The 16,208-nt window shown below is 41.0% G+C and overlaps 1 protein-coding gene across 3 annotated transcripts; it reads left to right on the top strand.

Moving 5' to 3' along the window:
• Positions 1–312: 312 nt before the first annotated feature.
• Positions 313–15,808, top strand: TRAM1 (translocation associated membrane protein 1). 3 transcript variants are annotated; one of them, XM_075705125.1, is made up of 11 exons: positions 313–464; positions 3,734–3,797; positions 4,387–4,508; positions 4,711–4,827; positions 5,746–5,804; positions 6,204–6,288; positions 10,032–10,102; positions 10,192–10,296; positions 10,890–11,033; positions 11,923–12,083; positions 15,318–15,808. In XM_075705125.1, exons 1-11 carry the CDS (start codon positions 342–344, stop codon positions 15,389–15,391), a joined length of 1,125 nt encoding a protein of 374 aa, XP_075561240.1. In that variant the 5' UTR covers positions 313–341; the 3' UTR covers positions 15,392–15,808. The 3 variants fall into 3 exon arrangements, with proteins under 3 accessions (XP_075561240.1, XP_075561241.1, XP_075561242.1); XM_075705126.1 differs by having other exon boundaries at positions 3,734–3,815; positions 4,402–4,508; XM_075705127.1 differs by lacking the exon at positions 313–464 and adding an exon at positions 1,028–1,041.
• Positions 15,809–16,208: the final 400 nt, after the last annotated feature.

Genomic DNA, 16,208 nt, shown 5'->3' with positions numbered 1-16,208 from the left:
TCCGGGCTACCCGAGGCGGCTCGGCTCGGCCCTGCTGAGCGGCGCCGGCCTCCCGGGGCGGCCTCCCGAGGCGGGGAGCCGCCGGGCGCGCCGCCGTTGGCGGGTTTGAACGGCCGGGGGCGGGCGGGAGGCGTCCCGCCGGCCGGCAGGGGCGCTGCTGGCGGCGGCCGGCGGCGGGGGCTGCTCCCTGCGGCCGGGGCGGGGTGAAGCGCGGCGGCGGCGGCGGCGGCTGCCATTCCCCGGCTGCGCGGCCGCCTCCTCCCCCTCCGCCTCTTCCTGGCCGCGGCGAGAGCTGTGCTGGCAGCGGGGAGGCGGCGGCGGCGCCCAGCTCCCTGCCCGCCATGGCGATCCGCAAGAAGAGCAACAAGAACCCGCCGGTGCTGAGCCACGAGTTCATCGTGCAGAACCATGCGGACATCATGTCCTGCATGGCCATGACCTTCCTGCTGGGGCTCATGTTCGAGGTGAGGCGGCGCCGGCGCCCCCGCGGCGGGGGCTTCGTCCCGCTTCTCCCCCCGCCCCTTCCCTGCGCCGCCGGGGGCTCTCGGCGCTGGGCGGGGAGGGCGGGGGGTCCCGACGCGCCGGGGGAGGCTGCGGCTGCCCCCGAGCCTGCGCGGGCACCTCCCGGCGCACCTGCCCGCCAGCCCGGGCCCTGCGGCCCCGGCCCCCGCACGGCCGGAGGAGCCAACGCGGGCCCCCTCCCCGCGGCTCATCCTCGCTCGCCCGGGCCCGGCCCCTCGGGGAACGCCCTCTTCCCCGTCTCGGCCCGGAGCGGCGCAGCCCGTGGCTGCCGCCAGCACCCGCGGCTCCCGCCGGCACCGTGAGGGGAGGCCGTGCCCCGCCGCCGCCGCCGCCGCCGCCCCCCCCCCCCCCAGCCCCGCCTGCAGCGCGGCGCCGCCGCCGTGAGGGGACGGGGCGAGGGGGCGGCGCGCTTCCTCCCGCGGCGGCGGGCAGTTCCTGCTGGCGGCGGGGTTACGTGGCAGTCGGAGCGCGGCGGCGGGGGGAGGAGTGTGCGGCCGCGCTCGCACCGCGGCGGGGGCGGTGTGTGTGTGGGGGGGGGGGGGGGGGTGAGGCCCAGCCGCAGCCGCTCGCCGCCGCTCGCCCGCTCTTTGTGTGCGCGGCCCGGCTGGGCCCCGCCGGCGCTACGGCTCCCGTCAGGCGGCGCGGCGGGGAAACGAAACCGGCCGTCGCGCCTGCGTGGGGCCGCCGCCCCGAGGGGGGGGCACGGCGGGTTCCCCTGCCCACCCCGCCCCGCGGAGCCGCCCGTCGCCTGACGGGGCTCAAGGCGGTTCGCGGAGCCATCAGCCCACCGCGGGGGCTGTCGCGCCGGGCGTCTGGGCCGGTGCCGGCGTTACCGCCCGCCGCCTCCTTCCCGCCCCCCCGTCGGCGGTGGGGCCGGCCGCGGCCGGCTTTGACAGCGGTCGAGAGCGCCGGGAGCTCGGCCTCGGGCCTGAGCGAGGGCCGGCGCCGCCAGCCCGGCTGCTCGGGCGCGCCTGCAGGCCGGGCGCTGTGCCTGGGCCCCCGCGTTGGACGCGGTAATGGAGGCTCTTCCGAGACGGCGCGAACAGCGAAACACGGGTGGAGGGGTGCGTGGGGACAGCAAAGCCTTGAGCTTGGCTGCTAAACTACAGCGTGCCTTGTTGGCTCTTCTCCGTTACCTTCGGAGGGAACTGAAAGGTAGCTTACCTGTGTGACTTCCAAAATGTTCTCGGTTGTGTCCCATCAAAGCAAGACGCTTCCGTTTTTGTTGGCTAAATGTTGCTGGCTTTTCAGTATTTTAGCCATTTGTTTAGAGCTGTGGGCCTTTTTATTATATGGATGGTTTTCAGAATAATGTTATCTAGCTGTTGATACTGCTCAGCACCACAGGCCAGTGGAGTTAGGAAAAAAAATACATGAGGAAGGAAAAAACGGGACAGACCAAGAAAGCTCATATGTTTGGGTTTGCTATCAAAAATCACCAAGACAGTCCTTATATGGCCATTTTCTGGGGATTGAGGATAAAGAGATGGACTTAAACCATTACCTCTTATGTCTACTTCTGGCTTACTGTATTTACAGTATTACTGGTAGGGTTGCAAGTTTTGGGGGGATTAGATGAGCTGAAGTCTTTTGTTTCCATTTTTGTTTTTAATTCAGGGTGTTTTCTGCCCCAGCGTAGAAGGGCCATATGCCTTTGTTGGTATAGATGTGGTATGGCTGAGAAATTTGTTGCAATTTTTTAAATGCTTCAATATAGGTCTTGGAAATCACCTGCTGTGGTTAATGTTGGTATGGTAAGGTGTTTATGCTGCCTGACTTGTGCAACTGAATTAGGACTTTGTGAGTAGAGGACAGAGCCTTCTAAGGGCAGTTTAAGAATTGACTATGGTTTTGAATTGTCCTCTGAAGGCTCCCTTGACAAATAGGGAGCCCTAGGCAACTTCACTAATTCAGGCAAACTAGTTGGATTGCCTGAAGTTACATGGACTGAACAGTCCACTGTGTGTTCACAGATTCCTAGAAAATCTAGGGCTTGTTTACAAAGTGCTACTTTTAAAAAGAAATTAATCTTATTTCTTGTCAGTGATAATAAATGCTGGTAGGAACCTAATCGTTATCTTCAAATACTCAAAGTATCCTTCCAGATTCATAAAGGAGTTTTTTTGTTTGGTTTTTCTTTGTTTTCATAGAGTCATAGAATCGTTTAGGCTGGAAAAGACCTTTAAGATCATGCAGTCCAACCATTAACCTACACTACCAAGTCTACTCTAAGCCAATCAAGGGTAGACTAGACTAAACCATGTCCTATAAAAATCCTTTGTCAGTCCTATAAATACAACAAGGATGCTAGCTTTTTACAGCAATGAGAAATGATCAGATCATAAATACTGTAAAGCATGGTTATTTTTCCCTCTCTGTTAAGACATGTTGATTCATGTTGGGATTCAACAAAGATGTGTTAAAGTTGAAAATTAATTTATGCTTATTGACAGATAAGAACTTGTGCTCCTGCTTATTTATTGAGGTTTTTATAACATCACCACCACCCCAAAAAAAAAGCCTTTAGAATAAACTTCCTCCCCCCGCCTTCTATTCATTCTGCTTTCTCTTACTGTCCATCATAAAGGGGTAGTACCACTACTGCTACATTTCATTTCTTTTGTTTTACACTTCTTGCCAAAGGATCCACAGGGTCAAAAGAATGCTAATTGTATTGAGTTGGTATGCAGCTGGCCTGAAATGGTTCTCTGTTTTTTATGCCTTTTCTCCTTTCCTGTCCGCATTTTCCAAATCACCCGCAGATTTATGAATATGATACTGACCTTCAAAGTTTTTCAAATTAAAAAGTAGTTTTAAATGCAGTTTATTCTCAGCCATTGCTGCATGCATTGTGGTCTAGAGGTTACATGTTACTGTACATTCTGTAAATGTAATACTACAGCATGGACTGGAGAACAAATTGCAGCATGTGTTTTCATTTTAATGCTGTAGGAAAGACTATTTGTAAGTTGCGTTTTCAAGGATATTTCATATAGGAGATTGGGTATTCTGTAAACAAACCTATAGAAATCACGCAATGTATTCTGCCTTTGGAAAGGCAGGTGAAGTGGTGTGATAATGTGAGTTGATCAGCTTTATGGGAGGGGACAAACACGCTGGGGAAGGGTGCTAAAAGTATGGGCAAATGTTTTCAGTTTAATATAGTTTATTTCAGTGAGAATTTATAGGGCTTTTGTTTTTTCTCTTTCAGATTACAGCAAAAGTAGCTGTCATTTTTGTTACACTTCAGTATAATGTTACCATTCCTGCCACAGGTATGTATCGTGCAGGAGGTTAGTTATGAGACAGTGTATTCAGACATTATTAGTATGCCGTGCTTTCTAGTCTGAGGGTAAGTGAATTTGTCAATTTTAACAGATAATAAGCAATTTTGAAGGACTTCACTTTTATTTTTAGTAAAACTCTATTTTAATTAATTAGGTTAGGGACAGTGTTTCTGTTCTGCTGTATTCATCATTAGTGCTAAAAAGCCATCCATCTGACTGGTAGATAAGTTCGCATTTTTTCTTACTCTGGCTTTGCAAGTGACAATCTTTACTAGTCAAAGCAGAGTTCAACATAATTTTATAGTCCCCTTTCAATGCATTTGGGTAAGCTCTCTAAGTGCACTTAAGTTTTCATTTTTATAGTACATCTTTCCAGAATCAAATTTAGTTTGTGATGTGATGGAGAAGATGACTGTAAACAATCTAGTGACCTAGCTCATGATGGCAGTTTAATTTGACTTCTATTTGTGCAGCTGACTACAAACTACTTCTATCTGAAAGGTTTCACTTTGAGAAACAAATTTATTAGCCACTAAACTGTACTGGTGCCTAACAGGTAATTCTGTTTGTCTTTTAGATGAACAATCTGCAGAAACAATCTCTTTCTATCACTATGGCATCAAAGACTTGGCTACGATTTTCTTCTACATGCTTGTCGCAATAATCATACATGCTATAATTCAGGAGTACGTACTGGATGTAAGTACAAAATACTAATTCCTTTCATCAAGATAATTGTCAGGTTTTAATTGGGCTTTAAGACTATTAACTTAGAAGTAAACTTCTGCGTTAAAGCTTTTAACTGTTAAAACATACGTTGAAACTTTTAGATGTTCTAGTGCAGTTAACGGGTAAATGTTAAGTACTACAGCATATAAATAACAATGGACTTTCATTTCAGAAAATTAACAGGAAAATGCACTTTTCAAAAACAAAGCATAGCAAGTTCAATGAGTCTGGGCAACTTAGTGCATTCTACCTTTTCTCCTGTGTTTGGGGAACAAGTATTCTTGTCTCTGTAAGTATAATTTCTCTTTTGTTTTTATTATGAGATTTCAAACACTTCACTTACGATGATGATAAATATATTTTCGGCTTATTTTTATGGTTTTAGCTGATTTTAATAGTAAAGCAGAATAAGTTTAGGGATTCTGTGTAGGTTGTAGTCATCACTGAGTATAAAATCCAATAGTATTACTGTTGCTTAGGCTGAGTTAATTTGATTTACTGTCAACTGAACAAGGTAAAACTTCTTAACTCTATTATGGTACTTCATCCTCTGTAGCTTTTCTGTGTTGGCTTATTAGAGTAAAATAAATGTTAAAAAAGCATCATACATAGCGTTTTGGCAGCCTAGGGAATGGGTGTAGGGACAGATTACTGTAGGCTCAGGTGAGCATGCTTTCAGATGACATGCTCTTTGCTAGTGTCTCTGTGTGTATGAGCTTAGCTTCAAAAAAGGGGAAGAGTATGATTTTTTTTTTTTTTCCCCCCCTCCTTACCACAATGGCTCCTGCAAAAACTTTCTTTAGTTAAGCTCAAAGCTTGTCAGTCATTTAGAAGGGAAGACTTACGGATGTAGTGATGCTGAAATAACCTCCATCTCATAAGAACACTCTATTTTGAATGAATGCTTGGTTTGTTTGGTTGCTTTTTATTTTTCTAAGCAAATACAGCTGTCTTTTGGGTTTGGGGTTTGTTTTTGGTTTTTTTTTTTAAAGGAAATATATTGATCTGCAGCCTTTACTTGTGTGTGTAGATGTGTGCATGTTTGTATGTACACATATGCATATACATAAATAAAAATACATAAATATATACACTTATAAATACTTATTTATAAATACATATATGTATGTATGTTCATTATTTCTCACTAGGAGTTAGCATCTTTGAAGGTTTATTGGGGTTTTTTTGTTTGGTTTTTTTTTTTTAGGAGAACTATATATCAGATCCAACCTCTCTGTGGAGGATCTATCCACACACTCTGATTTCGTAAGGCCTCTTTTTTAGGGGATTGTTGGGGAGAGGAGGGAGTGTTTTAAACTTAGGGTGTGTCACATGGAATCTGTGTAGAATAACTAGTCTGTAAAACTACATTAGCCACTAATGTATTTTTGCTTGTATTTGTGGAGGAACTTGATTCTCTGACAATTTGTAGCATGCGGAGTTCTCTTTCTGCAGGCTGTTATTTAAAGAATTAAGTTTTTGCAAGCTTTATCTTAAGATTTTTTTTTAAAAACAAAATCATTACTTTTGAGTTGGCTGGCTTGAAGGATCTATATTTTCCATTCTTTAGAGACAGTGATTAAATGTGTTCACTAGAAAGCTTCTGAAATGTTTTAAGTTCATTAATAAAAAGTAATATTCTTTAATTCTTGCTGTATTGTACAGGTTTCAAATGAAGTTTTTCTACATCTTGCAGTTGGCATACTGGTTTCATGCTTTTCCAGAATTGTACTTCCAGAAAACTAAAAAAGTAAGTTCAAAATGTAAATTGAAAGAACTCCAAAGTGACTCAAACAGTAGAATAGTTAATTTCTTTTGGACTTCCAGAGTAATGTGTTACCTTAGATTTCCTGTCCTGTTCTTATTTGTGTTACCGATTTTTTCCAATAGAATTTTGGGTGTTCAAATGTCAGTGAGAGAAGGTAGTTTTTTTTCTTTTCAGTTAAATCCTGTATTTGTAGCTGCAGCAAAATGACTGTATATCTGTTGTGTAAATAAAAATTGTTAATGTTTCTTATCTACTAAAAGAATTTTCTCTTGAGCAAATTAATGTGAGAATTTCTTTTCAAACTCTTTTTTTTGTTTCTTGCAATTAGTCTGAAGTCTCACTGAAATCTAGAATTGCTTCATGAATCATGATACATGCGTAGAATATAAGCAGTGAATAATTTGATAAATCCAAGGCATATTAAGCTCTGGGATTTGATTCAAATACCACTGTCCTCAACAGACGTTCTGGTTAGCTGTGTATTGAGATTTTTCAATGCTCAGTTTTTAACAGCATCCTTTTCCCCCTAAGAGTTTTCTCTGTTGGGGTTCTCAAAACTCTGTAGATTTTCTGTAGCACACTTTTTGCCTTCTTGGACCAATTTAAGTAGTCTCTTTGCATGATTTTGCTCAGGCTCATTTTGCATATGCAGTTTCCTTTTTAAACTTTTATGTTTTAAACTCTTCAACATGGCTTCAGCAAGGGCAAATCATGCTTGACTAATTTAGTGGCCTTCTGTGGTGGAGTGACTGCATCAGTGGACGAGGGAAGAGCTGCTGATGTCATCTACCTAAACTTCTGTTAAGGCTTTTGATATGGTCCCCCACAGCATTCTTGCCTCTGAATTGGAGAGAGATGGATTTGATGGATTTGATGGATGGACTGTTAGATGGATAAGGAACTGGATGGATGGCTGCTTCCAAAGAGTTACAGTCAGTGGCTCAATGTCCAAGTGGAAACCAGTAACAAGTGGTGTTCTTCAAGGGAACCTTGTTCTTCACTGGGACCAATGCTATTTACTGTCTTTATGAGTGACATAGACAGTGAGATTGAGTGCACCCTCATCAAGTTTGCAGATGATACCACGCTGACTGGTGCAGTTGACTTGCTTGAGGGAAGGGATGTGATCCAGAGGGATCTTGACAAGGTTGAGGAGTGGGCCTGTGTGAACCTCATGAAGTTCTACAGGGTCAAGTGCAAGGTCTTGCACCTGGGTCTGGGAATCCCCAACATCAATACAGGCTGGGGCCTGAAGGGATTGAGAGCAGCCCTACGGAGAAGGACTTGGGGGTACTGGGGGACATGAGCTGACAATGTGCGCTTGCAGCCCAGAAAGCCAACCGTATCCTGGGCCGCATCAAAAGAAGCATGGCCAGTGAGTGGGTCAAGGGAGGTGATTCTCCTCCTCTACTCCGCTCTGGTGAGACCCCACCTGGAGTACTGCATCCAGCTCTAGAGTCCTCAGTGCAGGAAAGATGTGGACCTGTTGGAGTGGGTCCAGAGGAGGGCCACAAAAATGATCAGAGGGATGGAACATTTCTCCTATGAAGAAAGGCTGAGAGAGCTGGGGTTGTTCAGCCTAAAGAAGAGAACACTCTGGTGAGACCTTATTGCGGCATCTAAATGTTTGAAGGGGGCTTATAAGAAAGATGAGGAAAGACTTTTTATCAGGGCCTATAGTGACAGGAGAGGAGCGATGATTTTAATCTGAAAGGGGGTAGATTTCGAGTAGATAGGAAGAAATTCTCTATGATGAGGGTGGTGAGACACTGGAACAGCTTGCCCAGAGAAGTTGTGGATGCCCCTTCATTGGAAGTGTTCAAGGTCAGGTTGGTCGGGGCTTTAAGCAACCTGATCTAGTGAAAGATGTCCCTGCCTGTGGCAGGAGGGGTTGGACTAGATGATCTATGAAGCTCCCTTCCAACCCAAGCCATTCTGTGATTCTGTTGTTGCTCTGTGACTAGACTGGTGTCTCTGCTGCCAGAGTTCTGCTTTGTTCAAGAAAATGAAACTCAACGTGTTATGTAACCATAGGTCTTTGTTCAAGAGCCTAGATGAGGTTTGGGAAAATAGCAATGAGATGCTTTGCTTTCATGCTGATCGGACGCAGTATAAACACTGACGTCTTGCAGATACACTGCAGCCGATGTTCCCATATTGCGCTAGTGATACATCTCAAATTTGACTGCATATCCAAGTGTGGAGTTTTTTTAGCACAACTTCAAAAAAGCTGTCAAAGTGGCAGAAGCGCTGTATATTGAATAGTAGTGTTTTACTGGGTCGCTGCTTGGAATTTTGGCCTCTGTCTTTTGCATTAAGTTTTAAGAGTGATAGTTCATTTGTTTTAGCAAGTTCTTAGTTGATACTTCTTTCACCACAGTTTAACCTCTGCCATCTTGGCTTCTCTGCTTTATTCCTTCTCTTGAAGGAGCTGGCTTCTTTTACTCAGGTCTAGTTGTCTGTACGGCTGACGTAGACGAGAAGAGAAGTTCTTAACTCGGCTTTCTCTATAGTAGTGTATACCTCCACCTGTGTTGTTCCAGTAGGCCTTCAGTCTCTGACAGTTTGTCTAACCAAGCAGCATGCGCTATTTAAATGTTACCTCGGTTATGAAGATAAAATGCAAAAGGCTGGTCCTGGTAGTACTTTGCGAAACCGAGTATTTGCACTGACTATTTGCTAATTTGCCTCAAAGAACTTGGGTTTTGTTTCCATTCAGATTGTTTAGAGTAGGTCTTTATCTGTTTTCTTGCTCTTTGTGTATGTGCGTGGTTATTTGCTGTTGCAAGAAGTGTTTGATTCTGTGCTTTTGTTCGCTTTGAGGTAGAGTATTGCATAACATAGCATAGATCTTACAAGATTAAAGTTTTAGGTCTTTTTTTTTTAATTACATGTATACAAGATAAAGCTGGACCCCCTTGCCTGAAGTTTAGGGAATCTTTCCAAAAGCAGGAGTTTCTTAAGCACAACTGAATGTACTTGGCATGCCACTTCAAGACAGATTTTTATTGTGATCTAGCATACTTTAGTGATTCTTCTGTTTACAGATGGCACCTTCTGCTTTCCATGTGTTGTGTGTCTATACCTGAGTTCATGTCTCTTCCTCTTTATTATTTCATCTCCATGAAGTGTTCAGTTGAATGGGGCTGGCTAAAACCTAACTAAAAGTGTGACCATGTGGCTTAGCATGACTGGTTAATAACATTATTCTCTGTATTTGCTAGCAACAGTGTGCCAGAATCCTGGATGATCTTGAATTTTTAAAACAGATGTCAACACTTTTCATTTTGGTTCACAGACCGTTATTTTTTTTCTGTAGCAATCTGACAGAATCTGATAGGCAGCAAACACGCAGAACTGTAGGAAGTTATCTGATGATACAGTAATACATACCAAATAAGTATTGTAGTAGCTAGTACAAATTCACAGTAGTCATATCCAATAAAAACGGGCCCTTTTAAAAAGCATCTTTTTAATGTTTGATGCGTTTTCTCACAGTAGCGTGTGTCTAAGATACCGAATGTTATTGGTAACTAAGCAATAAGTTATGTATGGAATTAGATGATCTAGGCTGAGTAATTCAGTGCCAGAACAGGCCACATTAAGGTAGCTGATAAACCAAGAAGAATTTCCAAGACTAGGGAATAGTTTGTAAAAATATATAACATTGTACAATAACGTATAATGTTGTGTATAACACATAATTACTTTTTTCTTCCTAATAGGAAGATATCTTTCGCCAGATTGTCTATATTGGACTTTATCTCTTTCATATTGCTGGAGCCTATCTCCTGAAGTAAGTCAGTCGTAAACTTTTGCTGACTTCATTCACTGTCTTAAACATCTAACAAAATGTCTGAGTGTTTGTTTTACTTGTTTTGATAGTCTGACCCATCTGGGACTTGTTCTTCTGGTATTGCACTACTTCATTGAATTTCTTTTCCACATATCACGTCTTTTCTACTTCAGTGATGAAAGATACCAGAAAGGGTAAGTGGTGTTTATCTTTTAAATTAATGCAATTTCTGTCTCAAAGCCTTGTACATTTAACTAACCAGGAACCAAAATTATGAGGAAGTTCAAACAGTGTTTCCTTAGAGACCACAGTTCTCCAGACTAGTTTTAGTATTTATATCCCTAAAACAATTATTTTTTTATCTTATTCGCCTATTTAAGTAAATGTTTGTAACGGTATAAAATAAAATAAAATCTTACACTAGGTACTAATATTAAAAAAAAAATTGTAGAGAGGAACAGTATAGGTTGCTAATACAGCCAGTTTTATAGGAACTAATAACATGCTTATGTTCTAATAGTAATGTAAAGCACTTTCCGTGGAGTTGAAATTAGTTTTCAGAACATACTTTTGGTTTGTAGAAAAAGATTGTGAGGCAGGGCTTTTCTTGCTTTTTGTCGTCTATGAGTACTAGGAACACAGGACTAGGATAGGTACAAAATCGTGAATTTAGGTAAGTTCTTCAATTTCAAACGAATTCACATGGTGAAGAGTCAACATTTGCGTTGATAGTACTTGTGTTGTGAACAGAAGATTCATTTAGTGTTTGTGATGTTTTTCTTTGCAGATTTTCACTGTGGGCAGTTCTTTTTGTTTTGGGAAGGCTTCTCACCTTGATTCTCTCAGTCCTCACTTTTGGCTTTGGATTGGCAAGAGCAGAGGATCAGCAGCTGAATTTCAGAACCGGAAACTTTAATATCCTGGCTGTTAGGTATAGTAAACCTGGAATGGTTCTTAAGCATGCGCTGTAAACCTGTGTTAAATACACAATATAAACAGTATGGTATTAATGCTAGTAATTCTGAATGGTTGGTGTTTTCATGCAATGGATAGGATCAATAGGAACAGCTTCTGTAACAAACTTGTAAGGCACAGTGAAATTAATTGCAGAATTTACAGTCTACAGCTGAGAAATCTGTAACTCACTTTTTGTCAGAAAAAAACAGGATTAAAAGGAATATCCAATTACAGAGATTACTTTCAAATGTTTTAGAGTTAGTGAATTGAATTCTAGATATAAATGCAGTTAAGTTTATCTGTAGAGGTCAAGGCATTATGCCCAGAGCATCTTTGGTCCTGGTTGAAGATTCCTACCTCTTTCTTTGCCTTTATTATGGCTCCTATTGCTGCTCTGTGATTCAGAATGTTCAGCCAACCATCTGGCCTTTTTGTGAATTAAATCCAGAAAAGGAAGTTATTAAAATATAGACAATGTCAAGCATTACCTGCAGAATTGATACTCAGAACTGCAAGACTCTCTTAAACCATTTTCAGCCGTTACTACCTGGTACTTTGAGAGTAATACTGAGAAAGGAGAAAGCAGGAAAGAAATCTAGTGCTTACCAGTTTTGATGGGGGTGCAAAGACTTCACCTGCACTGTATGTCTAGTTTTGTTCAGCTATGCTAAGCCCAGTCACCCTGTGTGAGCTAGCTCTTGCATGGCTTAGAAAATGGATGTTTCTAGGAAGAGGAGGGGAAACACAAAAAAAAAAAAAACCCAAACCCCAACCCTTGAACTTTTACAAATTCATGTTCTCTAGAAGGAATCAGTCTAATGTATAAAATTACTGATGAACCTTTACCTGTGTGTTGTTTCTAGAATCAGTGTGCTGGCCTCCATCTGCATGACTCAAGCATTTATGATGTGGAAGTTCATTAATTTCCAGCTTCGGAGGTGGAGAGAGCATTCTTCTTCTCAGCCTCAGTCAGTGAAAAAGAAGTTTGTAACAGCTAAAGGAAGGACCTCCAGAAAAGAAAGAGGTTTGCATTTTCAGTTTTCCTGTTGCCTTTGCTTCTCAAAAACAACTTTAGGTAATGGAGAGCCTTTTTTAAATATAATTGCTAAAGAAACATTTTATCTTTCATTTGCAATTGTGATGACTCAGTTACAGAAACAGTATTGGTGAATATTGTTGTGGGTTGGTTGGTTTGGTTTTTGTTTGTTTTTTTTTTGTCAAAAAAATTCATTATAGATTAATTGTTTGGTTTTGCTCGTCTAATTGACTGAATGAAGGAATTACCATTTCTTTAGTTAATGCAACATGAGATTTTTATCATGTGTAATTTTATTACTTGAGCAAAATGTGTCATGCTTATGTTTTGTTCCTCTATAAAAAGGGGACAGACACATTTTTAGATCGGTTCTCATAATCAACTACTTCCAAATTTTTCTTGCAATTAATTTCAAGCTTGTTTTTCATTGCCACTAAACTCTGAGGTTTTAGGGCAAGGAGATAGTTTGATGATCCAGTAAATAAGCTTATATTGGACTGTTTTTACTAAAAATAGAATTTTGATACTTCTTTCAAGGGGAGGTTATAACTACTTGCTACTCTAAACCTGTGTAGAAGCATTTGGAAATGAAGTAATGACTCCAGGTTTGACTTCTTGATTATGTCACACTCTTTTTATGGAAAGGCCATGAAAGATGACCTGAATGCTTTTTGCTCCAAGGAAAACTGTGTGCTCCGTTAAAAAAAGAATCCACACACTTCAGTATTTCTGTTGTACTAACAGTGAAACTTCTTCATATTTAATTGCTAGCTTGAATAACTTCTGCGCTTTTTTTGAAACTGCTTCAGTCATTTCAAAAGCTTATTTCAGGATGATCCTTTGCTACTAATCATGTATTGCCAAGTTGTTCCACTTTTTGATCTGTTGAACATAATGTGTGTGAAGACCATTTGTACTGAGAACTAAGATTGTGGTCAGAGATCAATTCAGTGATTTTTTTTTTTTTTTTTTTTTTTAAATTCTTTTTCCAGGTTTCTTTTTTATTAAAATCATGTGCTTTACAGTGTTTCCATACTCCCTTTTGATGATTTGTAATTATCACAGCTTGGCTTTTGTGTGTTGTTGGGGTTTTTTGTTTTCATCAGAAAATCCAGTTGGACTTTTTTTGATTGAGTGAAGGTAGTTTCCTACATAGGTGTCCTACTTAATCCTGTTCATTTTGTCTTAGTATGTTTTTTTGTGGAATTAATTTACTTCTTCCATGACAAAAAGTTTTAAAGCATAAACTTAAATGACATTTTAATCAGTGAGTCAAAAATGTAGTAGCTTTTTAAAATCTCTTAAACTATTTCATTCATGTAATTTTGTGAATTTGCTGCTTTTCACCCAACTTCAATGGAGACTTGCAAGTGGTAAACAAATAGTGAAAAAGGCAGTTAATTGGATTCGTGGTTTAATTCGCAAAACAATTGAGCTATGCCTGCCTTAAACACTGGGGAATTTTACACCTTATTTTAAATGGAAAGAAAAGAACTTTAAAATCCATAAGGTTAGTATTGTTTCATATTCTTCTGTTTTCAAGATTCCTGTAACGTCATCTGTTCAGAACACTTGCACAGGATGCAGCAAGACAGTATTTTTGAAGGAGTAATATAGGCAGTTAAACTGTTTAAAACAGTTTTGGGGGTTTTTTTCTTTTTTTGTGGTTGGATGGATTTTTGGGAGCGAGGGCACAATAAAATGTGCTACTTTTAGACTATGCCAAAAGCAAGAAACGACAGTAGAAAAATCCCACTGGTGATGTAGGTGGGGTACCCAGGCACATGCTGATTCTTGTTCTTTGTTTTACTTTCACTTGTTTTGACTTTAACTGTTTAAGAAAGTAGGATTTCAGTTAGCTGGCTTGGCTCTAGGTCATTATTTGTAAGCTTCTTGGTTCAATAATAACACAAACTTTTTGAAAAGTATCTATCCAAAGACCACCTTATGTAGGCTTAAAATGGTGTGTCGTTATGTTGGATAGACTTTGACTGTTCCTATGTAACTCGTTGGGTCTATGTCTGGTCTCCTTCTCATATATGTTTCTGATTTTTTGTTTTTTTCAGTTGCTTGTTTGCATAAATGGGAACATTTGGTTGTAGTGGGGGAGAGAGGGAGATCAGCAGTTGTTTTTGTGGATTAGCCACACTGATCTGCAACACATCTGCAGGTGGAAAACATTAACCAGTTACTTGTACAAAAAAACCCCAACAGTTGCTTGAAGTCAGAATGATCATATTAAGTCAGAGCAGCGATGTTAAGCTGCAGGCGTTATAGCTGGCTATGCACTCTGCTTTTCAGATCTGTTCTGTAAATATGGTTACTGCCAGGCAACATCTCTGCTTCCTTGGGTTGTGGTGACACTGAATAAAGGGCAGGCTTTTAATTCACAATGGTATCATGTTGCTCCATTTTACTCCAAGTTGTGTGCGTTATAAATACATAGATTGTGAGTCATTGTTCTAGGGCAAACTTTTGCTGTCAAATAGTCACTGTGGTACTTGTGCAGATTAAAACTCTTGAGACCTTTATGTTGTCCCAGAAGTGGGATAGAAGTACAGAGTTGCAGCTGGTAACAGTTCTTGGCGTTGTATTCTTAGATAGGTACCTGGTCTTGTGCTTGAACTCTTTCCCTGTACACATAACTCATCTCAAATCTAACTAGTTCTACTTCTGTCTATCTTACAGTGAAGTAAATATCTTCACTGGAACATAAATGAATTCTATATGTTAAAGTAGATACTTAAAAAATTGTGTGTGTGTGTATAAAGATTTCCTATATATATGAAAAGCTTGTAAATGTAAGTGAAGGAGTGTAATTTTAGCAATAATTAAAACACAAAATAAGTGGGATAAACAATAAAGACCTGTACCAGGGAATTGTGTGTATACTGTGTGTCTCCAGAATTTGACAGGACAGTCTCATCTACAGGTTGAGTATTTCACTTTTTAAGATAATATTTTCTAAAATATTACAGCTGATCTTGATTTTCAGTGTTCGGTGTCTGGCCATGTCAGGAAACTGGACTTTATCATAGTAAACTTTAAATTTCGCACTCTGTGAAAGCTTCATTATGCTGTTGCATTATGAATGATAATGATGAGGTTTAACAAAGAAGATAGATCAGAAAAGAAGTTAAAAGTCTCTTTGTATAGCACCTACAAAATGTCATAAAATAATAAGTGTCTTGTGTTTGAAAAACGCTTTCTTCTCTTTTCTAGAAAATGGAATAAATGGAACAGTCACCTCAAATGGAGCAGACTCGCCTCGTAGCAGGAAGGATAAATCCTCATAAAACTGGGTTTTATTAAGTTAATTGACTAATGTCCCCAAAGAATCTGCTTTTTACATGGATGGCCCTTCAGCACTAGGGGTGTTATGGATTAAAGAAAATACAATTCATGGGTTTTGATTATTGCTGTTGTTTTGAGAAACTTTTTTTAAAAGCCATTTTGACTAAGGAAAAAGGTTTATCTGTCTTCAAATACTTGGGGGGGGGGGGATACACACTTTTTAAATAACACTGACACTTTTGTAAACATTTATTGTGATGAAATAACTTCACCTAATGAGGATCACTGTTGCAATGTATTATTTCCTTCCAGTTTTTGTAATCTTGGTGATGTATACTGTTCTGCCAACTTCACTTTTTCCAGGTTCTTGGAGAAGTATTGCAAAATTGAAGTAAAAACTTAGTATGCATTTTCAGATACTCTGGCTTTTCAGTTAATTACCTTGATTCAAATTTACAGTTCAAATTGGGATTCCAAGACCACACCAATAAACCTCTTTATTTTGTAGTTATTAGCTACACAATGTCTGCTCTAAGAATTGCCCCGTATCATTAAAACAGAACTGAACTAATTGGAAATGTTGCAGAGTCTTATTGTTTGTTGGTTAGAAATCTCTTACACGGAACAAAAAACCTTTTTGAGATAGAACTTTAGTGCTTGAAAATTAGAAGGGAGTGTGTATGGTCATAGAAAATTAATTTGAGTAGCACTGTTAACTCCTGTCTGTGCTTTTAAAGTGTAGGTATCTTGGAGAATTAATGTGCGTTGAACCTTCTTTTGAAAACTTGTCTGTCTGATTTTTAGAGGGTGGAGGTTCTT

Source organism: Pelecanus crispus, chromosome 2, assembly GCF_030463565.1.
Source record: "Pelecanus crispus isolate bPelCri1 chromosome 2, bPelCri1.pri, whole genome shotgun sequence".
Classification (NCBI taxonomy): Eukaryota; Metazoa; Chordata; class Aves; order Pelecaniformes; family Pelecanidae; genus Pelecanus; species Pelecanus crispus.
Note: the sequence above shows the minus strand (reverse complement) of the source record. Positions and strands in the feature narration are given on the sequence as shown.